This window comes from Euleptes europaea, chromosome 9 (genome assembly GCF_029931775.1).
Source record: "Euleptes europaea isolate rEulEur1 chromosome 9, rEulEur1.hap1, whole genome shotgun sequence".
NCBI lineage: Eukaryota > Metazoa > Chordata > Lepidosauria > Squamata > Sphaerodactylidae > Euleptes > Euleptes europaea.
The window spans coordinates 867178-888463 of NC_079320.1; the positions used below are offsets into that span (position 1 = coordinate 867178).

At 55.5% G+C, this 21286-nt stretch overlaps 1 protein-coding gene across 2 annotated transcripts in view; it reads left to right on the forward strand.

Annotated features, from left to right (window-relative positions):
• Positions 1-14929, forward strand: part of SFXN5 (sideroflexin 5) — a 90567-nt gene extending 75638 nt beyond the window's left edge. For both annotated transcript variants that reach the window (XM_056855412.1, XM_056855413.1), the window contains one exon: positions 14811-14929. In XM_056855412.1, the coding sequence (XP_056711390.1) occupies positions 14811-14888 (78 nt within the window). In that variant the 3' untranslated portion in view covers positions 14889-14929. The remainder of the gene's footprint in view (positions 1-14810) is intronic.
• The last annotated feature ends 6357 nt before the right edge of the window (positions 14930-21286 follow it).

The window sequence follows — 21286 nt, forward strand, 5'->3', positions numbered from 1 at the left end:
GGATCCTCCCAGAACTGGATCCACTCCAGACTGGGGAGGAATCACACGGCTCTGGGAATAGGGCCCGAGTGAGTCCCTTGGGGGAGTATAGGGGGGGGGCACAGGGCTCTGGGGCCCAGCCCTGCTGGAGGTGGACTGCTCTTGCTGGACGTCTGTTCTGCTTAGCCTCGTGCTAAGGTGGGCCAAGAGGCACAGGGGGCAGCTGCCATTCAGGTAGCCACAGGGCCTGCCCCACAAAGCATCACACCCTCCTCTCCGCACACCCCAAAGCCCTCCTGCAGTAGATCCATTGAGCTGAGAACGCAGCCATCGTTTGGGGCAGTTCCTGTCCCTTGTGTGTGTGGGTGGGTGAGTGGGGCGGGGGGGGGGGGAGCTTGTGCTGAAGAACTTCCCCATGGACTGTGCCGGAGGTTGCTTTGCCTGTTTTTTTGAAAGTTTTCTGTGCCGCCTCATAACACGGTTCTCCAGTTACCTTACAACCAGTAAAATCTGCAGTAAAACCAGTAACTGCACTGTGCCGATGAAAACCGAGCAGCCAAGATTCAAACTGTCCCTGAGAATGTCAAACAGGAGCGTGAAGGAAGAAGCAAAAGCTATCACTGGTTGCGAGCACGCGGTGCCCTGCTGTGCGGGCCAGATTTTGCTCCTGGTCAGCCCCAGAATATCCTGGGCTGCCATGAAGCAGGCCTCAAAGCAGGACGGGATCTCCAATTAGCATGCTTTCGTTGCATGAAAATCAGGCCGTCTGAATGCCAGTTTCTTGAGCGTGAGCGGTGTGCGTTAGAGCATGGCTGTTTCGTTCCGTGTTCTTATTTCGGAAGTAGGAAAGCGAGATGGATTCCTTGACGACGCTGCTGGGTGGCCTCCTGCGTTTCAAAGGGAGAGAAGCCAGAGGGGTCCTGGACTGCCTCTCTTTCTTCTGTTTGGGTTCTTTTTAGTGGTTTACGACAGTATTTTTGGTCCTCTCTCTCTCTCCCCCCCCTCCCCCCCTCTCTTTTCTCCAAGGGAAGAGGTCTCTGTTGTCTGCAGGTCCGTTGTAATTCCAGGAGATCTCCAGGCTCCACTTGGGGGCTGGCAACTCCACTTTTCTGTCGCATTCCTGGCCACACCCAAGGCTGTGGGGGCACGTGGCTTTCTCATCTGGGGGACCACAGTACATCACAGCCTCTCCCCCCCCCTCCTGCTGTATAGGAGCGTTTCAGGGATTGCTTAAAGCTGGAGCCTCTGGGTGTCTCCAGGGGCTACATTGCATGACCTTTGGGCCCCTGTTATGCCTTCCTCCCAGAGCTAGTTGGACATCTGTTCCAGGGCACTGAGTTCCAGTCTCTGTTCAGTGTGGAATGTGCTCACTGAGGGAAGGGGTTCTTCCCCATTCGCATCCGGGACGTCTGGCCACACATCAGTCAGTTGCTCTGATTCCTCCAATTCCCAGGCAGATGCTGGAGCTTGTGGAGGCCACGTTGTCTGTGTCGCTCTATCCTCCTTCTGTCTTCCTGCCCTCTCCCCGGACCCTGCTGTCACGCCAGCTATGCCACATGGCAGACGAGGCAGGCCCTGCTTGTGACTCCAGATTTCCTCATCCCTTTTGCCCCTTGGCCTTCGCTTAGCTCTCCCTCCCCCTCTTCACTGCCCCCAGCCTGGCATCTGCAAAACACCGTTGCTGCAAAAACAGCTGGAGGGAGGCGGTTGGCATGGAGAAGACTCTGGCAACTGCTTTGCCCTCCAGTCTCCACCTGGCTGCAGAGGGGGAGCTGTCAATCGAGCAGGCCGGCCGTCTGCTGGGAGCCCCGGAGGTCGCCCTCCTCTGCCCATCCCCAGAGCTCTCCAGTGGCTGGAAGCTCACTTTGGAAAGGGAAAGGTGGCTTACTCCAAGGGGCCGTTTCTCAAGGGAGAGGCGCTGGGGACCACACCGGCTTCTCGGGGGAGAGGAGCCAGACCTTTCCCAGGCAGGGGCTGTGTGTCACAAGGCTCTCCACTTTCTGCCCTCTGCAACTTCTTCCTAGGAGAGAGAACTATGCACTGGCTGAGCCATTGTATATTTTTGGCAAAAGCTGAGATTGTGGGATATCAGATTTGCAAATAAATAAGGAGTGAAGCCGGAGTTCTTTCTGTATTTGTTTGCAAACCTTCCTCCCTGCCACGGAGGAGGCTTCGCCAGCCCAGCCTGGGCAGGATCCGGTTTCAGGGTCTGCCTTCCCTGCCCCGGCTTCAAGTATGTAAACTATCTGCTTCCCCAGGTGTCTGGGGTGGTGGGGAGCAGGCAGACATTCCTGGCAGGGCCTGGCTTTCAAGGCCGCTCACCTACTGATGCCTGCGAGCCATTTCAAGCCAGACAAAAGGTAAACAGCCTCGCGGGGGCTTGGCGGCTGTGCATGGCCACAGTGGAAAGAGGATGGGATTTCCGCTGGACACCCCTCATCTCCCCCCTGCCCGGATGGCTAACTGCTTCCCTTCTCTGGGCTCCCCTCGGGAGGTTACTCTCCTGCCTTAAAGCCGTGCCTGTGTCTCTGCCCATGTGGAGAACGCCCTCCCTGCCCGGATGACGGGAGCCGCAGCAGCAGCGGGGCCCGGCTGGCTGGGCTCGGTGCCCATCCTAATAGGGCGCCACACATTTCCCAACAGTCGGAGCAATTAGGCAGCCCCACCGCCTGCCGTCTGTGCTTGTGTGCGCGGCTCCTCCCTCCCTCGCACTTGTCCCATCCTGGCCGGCAACCACGGCGTAGCAGGCGGCCTTGGCTGATCGGTAGCCGCTGCAGAGGGAGCAGAAGAGGTGGGGCTGCATCTCGGAAGTCCCATCTGCCATTGCTCTCCTTCCAGACCGGCTTCGTCACAGAGCCCTCCCCCCCAGGCACCAGGCGGCGGCGGCTGCTCTGCTCTAGGGGCTCCCCATCACTCCACTCCTGGGCCAGGTGCTGTCCTCCACCCACTGCCTTGTTCACCTGCTGAAAGTGGCCACCCCCACGCTGCTTTTTCCCTGCTCTGGATGGGCCAGGATATCCCGATCTCATCAATTCTTGGAAGCTAAGCAGGGCCGGCCCTGAGTAGTGCCTGGATGGGAGACCACCGAGGAAGTCCGGGGTTGCTCTGCAGAGGCAGGCGATGGCAAACCGCCTCTCTTGGTCTCTACCCTGACCTGAATGGGCCAGGCTATCCCACTCATGTGAGATCTCAGAAGCTAAGCAGGGTTGGCCCTGGTTAGTATCTGGATGGGAGACCACCTAGGAAGTTACGCAGAGGCAGGCAATGGCAAACCACCTCTGCTCATCCCTTTCCTTGAAAACCCTATGGGGTCCCCATAGGTTGGCTGTGACTTGTCAGCACTTTCCTCCACCACCAGGCCACTTTTAGTCCAGCTGGGCGAAATTTCTGGCGAAGAAGAAGAGTTGGTTTTTATATGTCGACTTTCTCTACCACTTAGGACAGAATCCAATCAGCTTACAACCACCTTCCCTTCCCCTCCCCACAACTGACACCCTGTGAGGTAGGTGGGGCTGAGAGAGCTGTGACTAGCCCAAGGTCACCCAGCTGGCTTCATGTGGAGGAGCGGGGAATCAAGCCCGGTTTCAAGTTGCTGATTGCCAGTGGCAATGGAGCTGTCCTTCAAGAGCTGGGCTCCTCTGCAGCCCTTGCCCATCCTTGGTGGGGGGTGGGAAGAGGGGTTGAGCCCAGACGAGGGAGGGTGTTGGCTCCACGGGATCAGTACCATGTGTGTTGTGGGGCTTTTTCAGAGCAGCCTGGCACTCGTGGCAGGGGCTGCCAATCTCTGGCTGCCCCTTTCCCCCTCTGTGCCTCCCAAGTGCAGGGAGGGGCTGACCCGGATTCTGGCTCTCGCGGGGGGGGGGCGGGTGGGCTGTGCTTGGCAGCGCTGCTCATCTTCACAAAGGGAGGGGCTGCTGATGCTGCCGAATGTGAGACGGGAGGTTGTGATTTCTCTCCCACCCCATTCCTTTGACACTTTGAGAGACAACAGCACTTTCTCAACGCGCAGTTACTCATTCCTCTGCAAGGAAAGCTTCAATTATCCTACTTTGTGTTTGTCGAATGAATCCGATTAAAACGGCATCCTTGCATAACATGGCTGGCTGGCCTGCTGCTGTGCCGTGCTTTCTGCCTGGCTGCTTCTGGGGTAGGATGGGGGGCTGTGCTTGGCCCCACAGAAGACTGCAGTACAGCAATTTCCAGTCCAAAGCGGGAGCTCCCGGATGTAGGGCACAGGTAGTAGTTGTGCCTGAGCATCCATGCTCTGCCCCAGGGTCGCCCAGTGCAACATAACATTCAGTCAGATGAGCCTCCTGCAGCGGAGATGACCCTGAGCCTATATACATGAACACGCTTCCAGCTTGCTTCACTTGCAAACGTGGGGGGGGGGGGCAGCTCAGGCCTACTCCCCGCATGGAGGTGAGCTGGTTACCTATTGAATAGATGCGGCTTTGGAGTCAGGTGCAAATAGCAGCTGCCTCTGTACCCTAGACACCCTTTCTCTGGGACATGCATTATGGGAGGTGTATATAGCACACGCACCTCACAGTGATCTGGCAGTAACTTGGGTGGAGAACACGCAGATCCAGGGTCCAAAGACATTCCCTCTACGCTCATTGCTCCTTTGTGTGCGATGCTGGGAAAGATCTAGGATGAAGCGGAAGGGTTCCTGCTACTCTTTGGAAATCACCTGAGTTCCAGCGCGGCTTTGAGTGGATGCCTGGCAGAGATGCCGGGCAGGGAGAGCTAGTGTGATGTGGTAGTTCAAGTGTTGGACTAGGATCTGGAAAATCCCCACTCGGGCCATGGAAGCTTGCTGGGTGACCTTGGGCCAGTCACACACTCTCAGCCTAGCCTATGTCACAGGGCTGTTGTGAGGATACGATGGAGGTGAGGAGAATGATGTAAGTAAAAGGCAGGCTATAAATAAAGTAAATCAAAAATTTTAAAAAATAAAGGGAGGGGCTTTGCAGGTATCCTTTCCTCTGGTGAGCTGGGTGCAGAATGCTGTGCAAGGGGGGTGCACCCTCATCATGGCCCTGCAGCTAACTCTGTCCCCCCCCATTATCCATTATTTCTTGATCCCTTGATCTCAAGGCTGCAGAGGGGTAAGGAGCCTCCAAGGGGCTGAGATATCTGCTGCCCGGGGCCACTATTGCCCTCGGCTACAGAACTAAAAGTTGGGAACAGGAGCCAGTGCTGGCAGAAAGAGGGCCAACAGCCTTGGGCTCCCCCCATTGGGCTCTCCCAGGGCCTTCTGGGAATTGGGTCTCAGGTTCGTTGCTTGGAGTCATGCAGGGTTTGGGGAGGGGAGGCTCTTCAGTTGGGTATAATGCCGTAGAGTCCAATTGCAGAAGTGGCCGTTTTCTCCAGGTGAACTGATCTCTGTCGCCTGGAGATCAGTTGTAATCCCAGGAGATCTCCAGCCACCACCTGGAGGCTGGAAACCTTAGCTTCTGGGCACAGTGCATTGTCCGGGGCTGGAGGGTGCAGCCCGTGGGACAGTTTCATATCAGGGTGATCTGAGCGCCAAGGGCTTGGCTGGCGCGTCACTATCTGTGCAGCTCGCCTGCTCCTGACAGCAGATGTGCCAAGTATGCCAGAGACCCTCCCGCTGCCCCCACATGAGGCTTGTGGGGCAAGGCTGCTGGGTGGACTTGAAAAGGCCTCTCAGTCTAGAGCATCGGGATTGGGCCGAGTCTCACATTGTGGTCGCATCCGTAAATTGGTCAGTCTCTGTGGCCAAAGGTTTTGTTTTGCAGAGTGTGATTCTAGCTAATTGTTTCCACTTGCGTCGTTCTGATTTTCAGGAGACTTTGAACATTTCAGCAAGGAGGGAGGGTGGGACGGAAAGGAATGGCTGGCCCAAAGACAGCATGCCAAGCCAGGGCATGGCACCACTTTCATCTCTTTAAAGAAAGTTTTCACTCTTTGCCCACCATTCTCTGCCTCCTCCTGCCATCCAGTAGGCTTTCTGACTTTGTCCTGAAAAATTCCTGGAGATTTGGGGATAGAGCCAGGGGAAAGTGGAGTTTAGGGAAAGGAGGGACCTCAGTGGGGTACAAAGCCACAGAGCCCACCCGCCAAAGCAACCATTTTCTCCAGAGGTGTTGATCTCTAGTCCAGGCATCAGTTGTGATTCCAGAAGATGTCTAGGCCTCACCTGGAGGTTGGCAACCCTGCTATCCAGTCTTCTGCCCAGTGGGTTCAAAGGCCCTGTGGCAGCTCACAGCGCCAGGCCAAAGATTTCTGGCACCCGAGGCAGAGGACGTTGCTGCCCCCCTTGACTCATGCCACCCTCACTGGGCTTGGGCTTGCTGTAGTGCCAGGACTCCCAACAGGGGTGGATTGGGAAGCAAACGGCTCTGGGAAAGAGCCCGGCCTGCCCACGGCCCGGTTCCCCCAATGGAAGGGGAGACAGAAGGAGGAAAAGGGAGGGAAGGAACAGGCCTGCCGCGGGCTGCCCAGTGGGTCCAGGGGCACTGGTAGGGGCTGCTGCTTGCCCTGGCAGAGCTGATGTGGCACCAGGGCTGGCTCTAGGCCTCTTCTCCATCTCTGGCACCCGAAGCGATCACCCATCCCCAGTGGCTGGCAAACCCTTGGCACTGGATTTTAGCAACATTTCCTTTGCTTCAGTAACTTGCCTTTGGGTCTTTGTTGTTCCGCACTGACTTGATGAGGTGTTCCCTTCCCCAGTTTCGGCATAACTATTTGGACTGTGGCTGGACCAGAAACAACGGGTTGAAATTAAATCAAGAGTTTCCGTTTAGACATTAGGAAGAATTTTCTAACAGAGCAGTTCCTTGGTGGAACAGGCTTCCTTGGGAGGTGGTGAGCTCTCCTTCCCTGGAGGTTTTTAAGAGGAGGTTAGATGGCCACCTGTCAGCAATGCTGATTCTGTGACCTTAGGCAGATGATGAGAGGGAGGGCATCTTGGCCATCTTCTGGGCATGGAGTAGGGGGTCACTGGGGGTGTGTGGGGGAGGTAATTGTGAATTTCCTGCGATGTGCAGGGGGTTGGACTAGATGACCCTGGTGGTCCTTTCCAACTCTAGGATTCTATGATTCTCTTCACACGAAGCTATGTTGGCTCTGGCCATCTCCAGCATCTGTCAGAGTTACTCTGTCTCAGCCCTTTTAGCTATTGCGGCTGATACTCCCCCACCCCCAACAGGCTAATCCTCCATTTATTTACTTTTGTGCTCTTGCAAGATCTGGCGGCTGTGAGTTCCAGAGGTTGATTTGTGCTTGCAGAAGAGTAGTGGTCCTTTGAGATGAATGCCTAGCCAGCTGCTGCTTACTACAGACAGACAGAGAGTCCTTCTGTTGCTTTTGCCTGGGCCTCTTCTGTCCAGAGCTGGCCCAAGACAGACTTGCCTGCCCAGCTCTTGTTTTGGCTCCTGGGGTGGGGGGAGATTGCCCAGCTCTCCTGATGCGGCTCATTCTTTGCCAAACTGCCCCCTGGAGCTCCATCGCCGCCTCGTGTTGCCTGGAACTTGACAGGCGTTGCTCAGTGAGTGGGTCTCTGGGCCCCGCTGCTCCTGGAGATTCCAGCTGGGGTTGCTGAGATTTCCCTGGAGCTAGCTCCCCCGGTGTGGGGGGGGGAGGGCAATCCACACACACCCTTGGGGGGCTGGGCCTCCCTTTGGCCCCTTCCTTTCACACCTGACACCTGTGAGGATGCTTTGGTGTGCAGAATGAAAGGGGAGAGCTGCGGGACTCCGCCAGCAAAGAGAAAGCGGAGCCACTGAAAGCTGTTGTGCGGCATCACTCGTCCCTTTAAAATGCCCTGCTTTAAAGTGTCAAGCCCCGGCAGATGATCAAAGCCCAGACAGGAAGAGGTGAGGCTCTCCCGCCCCTCCCCCAGCAGGTAATGGCCCTTCCGAGGTCGCAGAGCCTGGCAGGTGTGTGTGGGGGGGCCCTCTTGGGTTCTCCATCTCTCCGTGGCTGGAGCACCAAAGGGCAGGCAGGTGGGGCACGTTAGCAAGGCCGAAGCCTCCTGCCCCATGAACCCCCAGGCAGGAAAGAGACCCTCTTCGGGGCTTTGTCTGCTGGGACTCTGCTGCCGAGAGCTTCAGAGGGCAGCCATGTTGATCTGCAGTGGAAGACCTGGATTTGAGTCCAGTAGCACCTTGCAGACCAACAAGATGCCCCTGCCCTCCCTTGGCCCACCTTCCTTTCTCATCCCAACAAGCCTTTGGGCTGGTTCTAATGAGGCTGAAATGCTGTTTTACTTTTGGTTTTAAGCTGGCGATGTTTTTAACTTCTTGTAAGCCACCTTGAACCATGAGGAAAGGTAGGGTGTAAAAGTTTTAATCAGCAAATTCTCCGGCCCACTGGTGAGAACCTCATCTGGGATGTGGGGCATCAGCCCTTTGCCATGGCGCTTTCGGAAGACTCAAAGCGCTGGTGGAGTGTGGAACCAGCGCTGCCTCCTCTGCCCCATTGCTCTGGGCCCCAGCCTGAGATGGAGGCGCTTTCCACCAGGGCCCCTGCCTCCTTCCTTTCGGTTGCTTTTGGATTTGGGGCGCCTCGAGGCGGGGCTCCCTTCTGCTTGCCCCCGCCCCCCGTGCAAAGCAGGGCCCTGCACCCCGCAGCCTCTGCAGCCGTCGGGGTGTGGATGTGTTGTTGCCGCCATCCCCCGTGGGCAGGGCGGAGCCTCCCCCCTCTGGCCACAGCGCCAGGGCCCATCTGCCGCTCACCATCCTTGCCACTGAGCCGGCCTGGAGAGGAGCGGCGAGCCCCGGTGCCGAGCAGCTGCCTTCTGCTTGCAGGACCAACTCCTAGCAGCCCCTTCCCCCCCCCTCGGCTGCTGCGACCCCCTGCTTCCCCGGAGCCGCTGCCGCCTCCCCCAGCTGCAGCCGCGGCACCCTCCCTTCCTTCGCGCCGGCTCCTTCGTGCCCCAGTTAGCCTCATCTCTGCTGCTGGGGAAACGGAGGCAGGGAGGGGGGGCTCCTTCCTGGAGGAAGAGGCCCAGCCCGGAGCGGGCCCCAGAGGCCACGGCCGGGCCCTGCCCCGCTTGGCTGGCTGGCCAGCCCGCTCATAGAGATGCCAGCCTCCAGGTGGGGCCTGGTGATCTCCCAGAATGAGGACGGAGCCCCGGACTCCGGAGATGGCCTCCCCTGGAGAAAAGGACTGCTTTGGAGGGTGGCCCGGAGGGCCCTGGCCCCTGCTGAGGACCCTCCCGCATTGGAAAGATGGCCGGAATAAGAAGGGAGTTATTTGGGGTGATCCAAAACTTATTTTGGGGTCAGAGGGCAGGCAGCTGCCCCTGTTCTTTATTCAGGGCATCTTTCCATTATAATTGCAGAATCTTCCCTGGGGGCGCCTCAAATAGAAGCTCTTGGTGCTAGAACCAGTGTTTGAACTGGGCACCAGTGCATGCCCCTTGTAGGTCACACTCCCCAGATTGTGTGTGGGGGTGTGTGACTTGGGGTGGACCAAAGCTTATTTGGGGGTACAGCGATCCTGGTTGTTAATCAGCATTTCTCCGAGGGGAATCCTGCTTTGCACCGATTATTACAAGAACTGGGCTTTGGACCAGGGAAAGCAGAGCTTCTCTTGCAGGGCAGAGTCCCCTGAATGTGGGGGTGTAGGATTTGTGATGGACTAAAGCTTATTTTTGGAAGTGTTACAGTGGGAACTTACTTGGTAAAATCCTCCAGGTTTCCCAGCCATTTGTGAAGGCGCTCAAGAGGTTCTATTTACACACAGACAACTTGGGACTGGAGGCCCTCACTGCGAGAAACTCCATCGGCCGTCTGAACAGCCCCAGCACAGCTTCTCCTGCCCAGACCCCCCCCCCGCAAGAGACAGATGGCCCCTCTGCCAAGCACTGGGCCTCTCTTAACTGCTTCATCCTTTGTAACTCTTGACCACAGCAATCAGAGCTTTTTGAGCATCAGCATGTTGGTGGTTGGATTTGCGAATGAAGAGCTCAGCCATGTGAATAAGAAGCTGGGAACCCATTCCACCTTTGTGGGAAGGGAGGGAGCATCTTCATGAGACTCTGGGTCCAGCAGCAGTTGGCAGGGGCGTGTGGGAAGCAGGACCTCTTGGTCCCGGGCCCTGCTTGGCTCTTCTGCTCCATAGAGACAGGACAGTGTTTCCGCCCCAGAACAAGTAGTCAGGAAGTCAAATGTCAGAGGCCCTGTTTCAAAGCCCCACTCTTCCATGAAGCTTTCTGGGTGACTTTAGGCTAGTCAGTCTTTCTTCATGTCATCCACCTCACAGGGTTGTTGGGAGAATAAAATGAGGGCGGGAGACCGACGTAGGCTGCCCTGAGCTCCATGGATGGAAATGCTCTAGAGAGATTACCAAAGGGAATGGACAGGGAATCTGTGGCAGCTTCTCTTCCGTAGGCATTTTAACTTTGCAAAGTAGGGGGGGGGAGTTATGGGGGGAATGGAGAGGGCCAAGGCTATTTGGTTATGGGGGGGTTGTAGCTCCATGCGCACTTGAGTGAACAGAGGAGCAGGTGTGGGGCTGCTGCTTCCCGATAGATCCCATGTTCACCGCCAGCTCCCACGCTTTCCGTGTGCTAAAAGGCTTCTTTATGTCAGTCCCTCAGGCAAACCAAAGCCAAGTTGCACAGGAATAGCTGCTCCCGCTCACCTGGAGCCACGCCTCTCCCACAGCCCCGTGCCCACGTGGCATTTGCCCACAACCCTGCAAGTAATTTTATTATTTAAATCATTGTTTACTCTGCTGTTCAGTACCAAATACCCTCATAACTGCCGACAGGACTGCAGCTTTCTGAAAAGCTTCATTCGCTTTCATGAAATCCTGATGTTTAAATATTTGAAGGGATGTCATGTTGATGAGGGAACTAGCTTGTTCTCTGTTGCTCCAAAGACTAGGACACGGAGTAATGGATTTAAACTAATAGAAAAGCAATTCCACCTAAACATTAGGAAGAACTTTCTGACGGTGAGGGCTGTTCGATGGTGGAATGCGCTGCCTCGGAGGGTGGTGGAGTCCCCGTCTTTGGAGGTCTTTAAGCAGGCTAGATGGCCATCTGTCGGGAGTGCTTTGATTGTGGGATCCTGCATGGCGGGAGGAGGGTTGGGGTCACTGGGGATGTGGGGGGAGGTAGTTGTGAATTTCCTGCATTGTGCAGGGGGTTGGACTAGATGGCCCTGGTGGTCCCCTTCCAATTCTATGATTAAGAAAATTAACATTGGTTCACCCAAATTCCCTCAGGCACCTGGAACTGGTTCTGCCCATCCAGTTATTCTTAGCAAATATCTTTCTTGGCCTAATCAGAATCAGACAGCTGCAAATCTCTGGGCATCCGTCATTCCCGGAGTGGCCCAGGAGTCTGGACAGCCTGTCTACCTAGGTTGTCTCGCCAAGCGACATCATCCACAATCCTGTAGCCAGAGCTCACCGGTGTGCAGATGTTGCGTGTGGCACTGGAACGAGGCAGCCATGTGCTGTGGCTCTGGGGTTGAGAGACCCTGCTTGGCACGCAGGAGGTTCCCGGTTCCGGTGTGTGGACGTCCCTTTTCAACTGCTTAAGAGCTGGAGGTCTTGGGAAAGCGCTGCCTTTGTCTGAGACCCTGGAGAGAGACCCCCGCCAGCTGGAGCAGAGGCGCCAAGCTGATAGACCCACCGCTTTCTGTTTCCTGTGCAACAGTCCCCACCCCTGCTTACCTCGCCAGCTACGGGCTGCTTCCACACCTGTATCCAGCAAGTCAATCCAGCTGTGGTGTGAGGCTTCTCCGAGGCCCTGAGAAATGCCACAGAAACATCTGCCCTTGCCTTCAGGATAGGACCCTGCCTAGCTCGACCAGCCAAGAGTTTTCACTCTACAGCAGGGAGTGTTTCCAACTCTCACCTGCTAGGGGAGTAGATCCCCACGCAGGGAGGGTGACTCACCCCTCCCGGTACTGCTGAAGAGCACCAAATCCCCCTTTTTGAACGTTCTGCTTTGTGTTTCGGTAAGGAAAGAAATGGTGAAGTTGCTAATAATGGCACTAAAAGAAAATATGCTACATCTGTTATGGATCGCAGCACAAAATTAGCTCCTCACACCTCTGACACCCAAGATGTCTTCCCTTAAAATACCCATCGGCTCCCTTTACATAACTTGCTGATTATATTTAAAAGAAATACAATTTTGCAATTACTCTTCTTTCTCGTGTGCATCATTTTCTTTTTATGTTTATATATTTCTCCTTCATTAGTGCAGACTGAAGGGTGATTAGATCCCTTCAAACATTTTACAGAGGTTAAACGTTGATTAAGATTTAATTATTACTGTAAATAGCTTGGAATGACATATGGTGCAAAAACCTGACATATGTGCATTTGAATAAATGAAGTGCTATTTCCCAGAATGCACCGGGAACTGTTTAACAGTTTTGCAGAAGGGTTATGTTGCACCTCGTGTTAAGATTGCTTTGATGTTATATTTTGTTGGGTTTTTGCAGCTGAAAGCTAAGAACAGTTTTTCCAGTTTTTAAAAACATTGAATATTTTAAATACCTAAATTGTTTTGCACAAATTTTTGCTAATTTGTCTAACTAGGTTAAACATTTTCAAAAGCATTTAGTTTTCCATGTAGGTTCCTAGCATTGTTATGTCAGCCTTGGCAGCAGAGTCAATGTACAGAATTTCCTATATGTACATATATCTCTCTTGTGTGTAAAACGCACAAAAAAAGCACAACCAATCAGTTTTGGAATGAGCGATTGCTGGACACAACTATGAGATTCCTCCAAATTATGGAGATTTGCAGCATGATTTTAGAAGATCCGTGCAAACCATTCTGAAATGTGAAGACCACCTAGAATGAGAGAGACGGGCAGGGAGAGTGCGGGGGGTGGGGGGAGCACTGTGCAGTCTCTCCATTCTGCTGTGGAGGCAGCAGTGATCCGTGTCTCCAGGACTGTCATCTGGGAGGACTCAAGGCAGGCCACGGTTGCCCCCAGCCCTTAGAATCATAGAGTTGGAAGGGACCACCAGGGTCATCTAGTCCAACCCCCTGCACAATGCAGGAATTTCACAACTACCTCCCCCACACACACACCCAGCAACCCCCACTACATGCCCAGAAGATGGTCAAGATGCGTTCCCTCTCATCATCTGCTTAAGGTTATAGAATCAGCATTGCTGACAGATGGCCATCTAGCCTCTGCTTAAAAACCTCCAGGGAAGGAGAGCTCACCACCTCCCGAGTTATTAGTTAAAATGGATACTAGTCATGCTGCATACCTATTCTCTCTAGTATCAGAGGAGCAGGCCTATTATATTAGGTGCTGTGGAGCACAGGCAGGATGGTGCTGCTGCAGTCGTCTAGTTTGTGGGCTTCCTGGAGACACCTGGTTGGCCACTGTGCGAACAGACTGCTGGACTTGATGGGCCTGGGTCTGATCCAGTAGGGCCTTTCTTATGTTCTTATGAGGAAGCCTGTTTCTCTGAGGAACCGCTCTGTTAGAAAATTCTTCCTAATGTCTAGATGGAAACTCTTGATTTAATTTCAACCCGTTGGTTCTGGTCCGACCTTCTGGGGCAACAGAAAACAACTCAGCACCCTCCAATATATGACAGTTCTTCTGCAAGCCATCTTCCCCAGGCATGGGAGGAGAAGGGGGCAGCCTGCTGCCTCCTGCAGCCGCGGGACAGAGCTTTGCAGGTGCCATTGGCAGTTGGCACAAGAGGACCGTGCCAGTTTGCCTCTTGCCATCAGATGTGTCATCCTTGACACGCTGGTGGTCGCAGCACTACTAGCTGAGGACACTCTGGGACTCTGTTCCAGAAGGGCTACAGGCCATAAAGGAAAAGCAAACAATGGGGGGGGGGGGAACCCTGGCTTCATTCTAGAAAGCTCTCAGGAGGGGGAGACCGGAGAGGGGGTCTGGGGGAGATGACCAGGCTTTAGTGGGGGAGCATGGACACGATCAGTGAACTAATTCATAATGGGAGATTGGTCTGGTTAACTGCATTGCTGGACTGCTCTTTAGTTAACAAATAGCCATGAAGTTTAAACTCTCCCTCCTTCCTGCAATATAAGCCTTGGTTTCTTGTCATTCCCCCCTCCCAAGTATTTGGCTGCTATCAACACTTCCTGCCAGTAATCTACCATACCCCAGTTTTGAAGATGGGTCCTTTTGACCTTAAGTTTTCCAGGGGTCTCCAGACAAGCCCCCCCCCAACCCCCCTGGCAAACCACTGCTCTCTCCAAGAGGGCTGCATGCGAGGGCATTTGGGGGGAGGAATGGCTGTGATGCTGAGGAGAATCTCAAGGAGGACACACTTTTTTTGTTGAGCCTGGGATTGGGGGCATTCTGGTGGGACCGCCCATGTCGGAGATCTCAGCCCAGGCGGGCATCTTGTGTGAGGACCAGAACGGGTTCATGGAGGGCAAGAGCCCAGGGCAGCTAAGGCTTCCAGTACCCAGGGAGGAGAGGCTGGAGCCGTCACCAAGAATGCCAGAGTAACCACGTCAAATGCATACCTTTGAGAGAAAGACATGCATTCACATGGGGGAATGGCGCCAGAGAGGAGAACTCTCATTTATGTATAGAAAGGTATTGCTTGAAAATGTAATACAACAGCTAAACTATCTTCAGACCTGTGGGAGCTGAGTGCCAATCAAAAGTCTGGCAATGCTTTCATGTTTTCCTTTATTTCTGTCCTTTATGCATGCAGACCCAACAGGTCATAAACACAGTGCTTGCACGTAATCCGTGCGCAGAGCTCAAGCATGATGGGGCAGCCCCCTTGGAAATGGCTCTTTCCCCATGCTTGTGATGCCTGGCTGACTGGGGACCCGGCTGCCTTTCCCCACAGCCAGTCTTGACCTGGCCTCTGCTTCTTCCTTGCAGATCGAGACCAGGCGCCTGGAGCCCGAGATCGCCCGAGCCACGGCCAGCGAGACAGTGGTCTACAACAAAGGCCTGTGAGGCAGAGCGGCGCGGAAGAGGGCGAGCGCAAGGGGGCACCCTTACCAGGGGAGGCAGGGGGAGAGGCAGGCTCCACGCACAGCGACGCAGCCTGGCCCTGGTAACGTCTTCCCACTGTCAAGCGCTGAGAGTAAATTAACACTTTCCGAGACTCGGCATCTCACGTTGGTCGAAAAGATTAATATTTAAAGTTTTAAATTAGCGACAGTAACAGCAAGAGGCAAGGAGTGAGGAGGAGGGGTGGGAGCTCGCAAGTGGAGAGCGCCTTCCTCCCTCTGCAGAGCCGCAAGCGGGCAGGCACAGAGGGGACGGCAGCGACACCTTCCCCTGCTTCTACCACGCTCTTCCTGCGAGGAGGAGTGGCTGCTCGGAGCTCGGCTTTCCACAGGGAGGAAGAGCAGCCGCCACTCTCCTCCTCGGTACGGCACAGAAATCCACACCTGCTGCATGAATTGGGAGATGTGGGGAGGGCGCCTCGCTAGTCAAAGGGGGTCAGTTCCGCTTCAGCCTCTTGGCACTGCAAACAGGCCGTGCTGCAGTAGGGGCCGGCTGGCCTTTGCCCCCATGCTCCCTGCCTCTCCCCGCCCCCCACTCAAGCAGCGGCCCCAAGGGTTGCCCCAACCTGCCACCGTTCCTCCCATGGGGGAGTTCACCAGTGGCATCGGCCACACTGCGGCACAGCTGCAGCCCTGGGATGCTTACCAGAGCTGGGGATGGGTCTCCTGGGCGATCCAGGCCTCTGTTTCCCTCCTGATGGGTCCCCGGGGTGAGGCAGGGAGCCCCACGCAGGCCAGACAGACGGCACTGGGGCAGAACGGGAGCTCGCTGGCGTAGTGTGGTCCTGTGCAGCTCACCACTCCAGCCCTGTGCGTTAGGACTGTGTTTCTCCTCAAATGGTCTGTGCCCCCCTCTCCAGCCCACGCAGCCCCTGCCTTTGTCCCCATGGCTTCCTTGGATGCCTCACTCCCTGGCGCCATGCTGCTGCCCTGTGAGAGTGAGCCTGTGCAGCACCGGGGGCAACTGGGCCCAGGAAAAAGGCCCTGCCCTGGACTGGGAGCTCAGGGAGAGATGAGGCCAGCTGCCAGGCACACCTGCGCTCCTGCAGAAGCAGGCGGCCCCTTTCCGCAGCACTGGCTCCAGGAGCAGCTCTGGGCTCCCATAGTGAGCGGCGCGGCTCACGATCACATCCCCCTGGCAGCAGACTCTGCCCTTCCTGGCACACATCTGGCGAGGAGAGAGGGAAAGGGAGCCCACCGGAACACTCTGAAAAGACTGGGGTGGGAAGCAACGAGAGAGAAGCGGTTCTGTGACACAAAAGCCATTTTCGCGTGAGCCTGCTGGGACTTCCGTGCAAGTGTGGCGCTTGGAGGGCAGGAGCTGCAGCACAGATGTGCAGCGAATTCCTTGCAGTGGGAGTGAAGCGGGGGAGGGTGGCGGCCCCCTCAGCGGTTTCCAGGCGGCAGGTGGTGATTTCCAGGAAGGAATGGAGGGGTGAACTGTGAGTACCTCTGAGCTGCTGCCCCAGTGGTCCCCCCAATGTGCAGGGCTTGCTGCCCTGGCTAGGGGTAGAACTCTTCAGGAGACGGGCAGTGGGGCCTGGTTTGCTGCCATGTCGGTGAAAATCCCACAGAGAAATCCTGGCTCCAACGGACCTGCCATTAAGCATGGTATAGATGGGGGTGGGGAGAGTACCTGCCCCGGGTCAATGTGGGTAGAAGAATATTGAATCTGCATTTGATTTGCACCTGGCCTCTGCGTGGTGTAGTGGTTAAGAGTGTTGTAGTGGTTTGGAGCAGTGGACTCTGATCTGGAGGACTGGATTTGTTTCCCCACTCCTACACACGAAGCCAGCTGGGTGACCTTGGGCTAGACCCACACTCTCAGCCCCACCTCCCTCACAGGGTGTCCGTTGTGAGGAGGGGGAGGGATGGTGATTGTAAGCCAGTCTGAGTCTCCCTTAAGTGGTAGAGAAAGTTGACATATAAAAACCAACTCTTCTTCTTTCTGCACTTGACCATGTGAATGAATGCCTGCCATTTAGGCGAGAGGTGGGCTGTGTTTGTGTGTGTGTGTGTGTGTGTGTGTCTAGGGGTGCTTTGGGCTGGCTCACGGTGTGGGAACAGATCTCTCCCGAGCAAGGAACCACTTGGCAGGATGGACTCCAGAGTCCCAAACACCCCATTCTGGTGCAAATCAGCACTTTACTGGGGGAGGGTACGGCCCTGCCTCAACCATCTTCCCCTACCTGGGCACCTGGGCTGCTGCTCAGACAACGTGTGTGTGTGTGGGGGGGCTCTTTCCTGGGCCTGACTTGTTTGGAGTTTTTGCCTTTCGTGAAGCAAAAGAGGCAGGAGGCGTCGGCTGAGGTCACCGGTCCTACCGGCTGGAAATGCAGGCAGCTGCCGTGCCCTCTGCCAGGCTGCAGTCAGAGAGCCCTTCTTCCTTCCACTGACGTGCCCAGCAAACTTCCATGCCAGGAAAACACCAAGCAGTTTACGGGAATCCGCAATGGGTTTTTTTTTTCCAAACTAAGTTCGGAATAAGCAAATAAGGTCAGGGAGTTGGAGGGGGGTCCGTCCTCATTGCAGTCAGCCAGGGGCTGACCTGGCGGCTCCCCCACAGGCCCAGCTGAAGCTTTTCACACCCCTTCTTCTCCCTGCTGGCTCTTCAGAACGGCCGCTGGAAGGAGGGGCAGGGAGTGCCGCCCCCCTCCTTTGCACTACATGCCCACAGAGGCTAATGCCACCCAGGGGCAATGCTGGGGGGCTCGGAAGCAAGGCCCTTTTGGCTTTGCTCATTCCCAAGCAGCCAAGGGAGTCAGGGACAGGGTGGCGGCAGCCAAGTGGAGCCGACTACTCCTGGGGATCAACTGGTGGTTCAGGCAGCTGGAAAGCAGCCTTGCGGCCAGGCAGGTCCTCCGTGGGCAGGGAGAGGAAGCCCCTGAACTGGCAACGAGGGCCGTTTCAGACACAAGGCTTTAGGGCACATTCAAGTCAGCTCAGAAAGGACGCCAAGAGCGTCTTCAGAAGGCTTCCCAGCGCCCAGTCCCCCCACACTCAAACCTCTCTGGGTTCCAGACAGAGGTGAGCATCTTGGGTGTTCCAGCAGTTTTAACAGATTTGAATTTGAGGTTGAAAGGAAGGAGTTTTGGCAGGAAATAGGTCTGGCTTCTCCATCTTGCCTTGCATTTCCCCAGATTAGTTCTGCTTCAACTTTTTAGGACTCTTCTTTGCTCAGAGCCTTCTAAGCATATTCTGGTCTCAGGAAAACTGGTGGGGGGGGGGCTTCCATTTTAAGATCCCCCCACACTTTCTTGCTTTCAGGAGAGAGGGGTTTCACACACACAAATGTATGGATGTGTGACAAAAAAAATTAACAAATTAACAACGTTTTTGAAAGGAAAGCCAGAAGCTGATCCCAGATCATAGAATCATAGAGTTGGAAGGGTCCACCAGGGTCATCTAGTCCAACCCCCTGCACAATGCAGGAAATTCACAACTACCTCCCCCACACACACCCAGTGCCCAAAAGATGGCCAAGATGCCCCCCTCCCATGAACTGCCTAAGTTCATAGAATCAGCATTGCTGACAGATAGCCATCTAGCCTCTGCTTAAAGACCTCCAGAGAAGGAGAGCTTACCGCCTTCCGAGGAAGCCTGTTCCACTGAGGAACCGCTCTGTTAGTCTTCTGATTTAATTTCAACCCATTGGTTCTGGTCCGACTTTCTGGGACAACAGAAAACAACTCGGCACCCTCCTCTGTGTGACAGCCCCTCAAGTACTTGAAGATGGTTATCCTATCCCCTCTCAGTCTTTTCCTCTTCAGGCTAAACATACCCAGCTCCTTCAACCTTTCCACATAGGACTTGGTCTCCAGAACCCTCTCCATCTTTGTTGCCCTCCTCTGGACACGTTCCCAGATGCCCTGGGAAATGTCCTCTTCTTTCCCAAAGCCTTCTGCACTCATCACAAGAGAAGCCAAACAGTTCGAAGGGTGTTCTCCTGTCTTTGGGGCAGGGCCTCCCTCAGCCACTGTCCCCTACGTTAGAGGTCACCCTCACGCCCGTGCCCAGTCGCACCCCAGAAGGACTCAGGGATGGCATTTGGGGGCTCATCTGCAGCAGAGCAGCAAGCAGCGCCGGAGTGAACGCACAAACAGCCGCCGCACATTCGCCTAATGGCTAATTAATTTTGCCATCTCTCTTGGAGTACAAAAGGAGTCTTGGATCTGCGGGAGCGGCGGCTGCCTTTGCGTTTATCATTTCCCATAATTGGGGAAACGGGGGAGGGGAAGGAGCCCACGCCATGTTGGGTTGCTCACCTCAGTAGCTAATAATAATGAGGTGATCATCTCTAGCTTTTAATTAGGAGCTCAGCAGTTAATTGATTTCTTGGGTATGTTAATTAAGAAATAATGAGGACTGTGCGGCAGCAGAAAGAGGCAGCGGAGAAGCGGCCTTCCCCGGATCCGTGACAGCGAGCGAGCAAGTGGCGGAGGTCCACGGGGGTCTCAGTGTCACGGGAACCTTCGAAGTTTATGTCCCCATGAGCGAGCGGGGATTCCCAGCTGCAGTGGAAACCTGGGAAGGGAAGTCAGGTTTCCCCACTCCCCCGTGCCCTCCTCTCCCCTGGAGCCCCCTGGAGCAGAGCATGAAGGCCGTCTCCACATCTCAGGGCTGCCCCACCCTCAAAGGTTCTACTCTTCCCCGGTCCCTCACAAGGCAGCTTGGAAGGAAGAAAAGAAGCCAAGAGAACCCTACTGAAGACAGTCCCCTCGGCCCACCGTGAACTGTGGGATCAGAGCCCCGACAGCACAGAACTTCCTGGATGGCCTCCCCATGTTCTGGAGACGTCCGCTTCTGAGGGCAGGCCCATCCCTTGGCAGATCACAGCCAGGTTCAGGGGCAGACTGGCTCTGCCACCTGCCAGGAGCTGTCCTTAGCTGGTTGCTGGGGGCAAGCGGAAACCCAGGGGCAAGGGGGGCACTTGGCCCGGCCCCGGCTGGGAGGGACAAAGAAGGGTGAAGACTCACCAGTTGCTTCCTCCTGCAACTCTGCCAGCTTGGACCCAGTCCTGGCCCCTGGAAGGCAGGCAGGAGGAACAACAGGGGAGCCAACGGCCATCGTTCCCACCTTGCTCCTCCCAGAGCATTTGACGGGTCCCATCCACTTCTGGCCTGGTTTATTGTGCTGAGAATATGGCCTGAGTGGATCCATGCCAGGGTCATCTTGGTTGCTTTGGAGTGCTGTGTCCACTTACATCCTAGTTCTGCTCTTTGAGGAGCCCCTGAGGGGTCATCAGGACTTTGCCAGGATGGTGAGTGGCAGGTTTTCAAGCTGGGCACACCGTGCAACGGAGGCATCCAGATGGTTCCGTCTCCCAATGTGAATGGGGCATGAGGGGCCTGGAGGCACAGGGTTGCTCACCAGGGGTTGGGCAATTCCTGGAGATTTGGGGGGGCAGAGTCTAGGGAGGACGGGGTTTGGGGAGGGGAGGGGCCTCAGCAGAGCCCACCCTCCAAAGCCTCCGTTTTCTCCAGGGGAACTGATCTCTGTTGTCTGGAGTTCAGTTGTAATTCTGGGAGATCACCAGGCCCCACCTGGAGGTTGGCAACCACAAGGACACATCTTGGGGTGGGCTGTCCTTGGACTTCCTGGCTATCACTTGCCATGGGGCCCAAGAAGAAGAGTTGGTTTTTACATGCCAACTTTCTCCACCACTTAAGGAAGAACCAAACTGGCTCACAATCTCCTTCCCTTCCCCTCCCCACAACAGACACGCTGTGAGGTAGGTGGGGCTGAGAGTGTGTAACTAGCCCAAGGTCACCCAGCTGGCTTCATGTGTAGGAGAGGGGAAACAAACCCAGTTCACCAGATTAGCCTCCGCCGCTCATGTGGAGGAGTGGGGGAATCAAACCCGGTTCTCCAGATCAGAGTCCACCCCTCCAAACCACTGCTCTTAACCACTACATCACACTGGCTCTCCATTTGTTATTGAAGAGGAACAGTGTGAATTGGGGGGGGGGCAATATTGCCCGATCTGCTGAAAACGACGGTGCCCCAAAGCTGTGTGGATCTCAGGGTTGCAGGTGCCAGAGTGCAGCATGCACAACTGGGGTGCGTGAGAGAGAGGAGAGGGGCCCGCTGTTCCTTTTGCTTTCTGCCTTTTGCATTCTTTCCCTGAGACTCCACAATCCAGGTTTGGATGGCAGAGGCAGCCGCCTGTCCAGGGGACCTTCAGGGCCGTTGTTCTCTCCACTGCCCCTCCCAGGCCTCCTGGGCCTTTCCCTGCTGCTCAGAATGCCCTCCTGTCTGCCCTGGTCTCTAGCATACGGCAGGGCACCCGGCACTCGGACCAGGAGGGCAGGCTCCAGGGCGCCAGGCAGTGTGTCTCTGGGG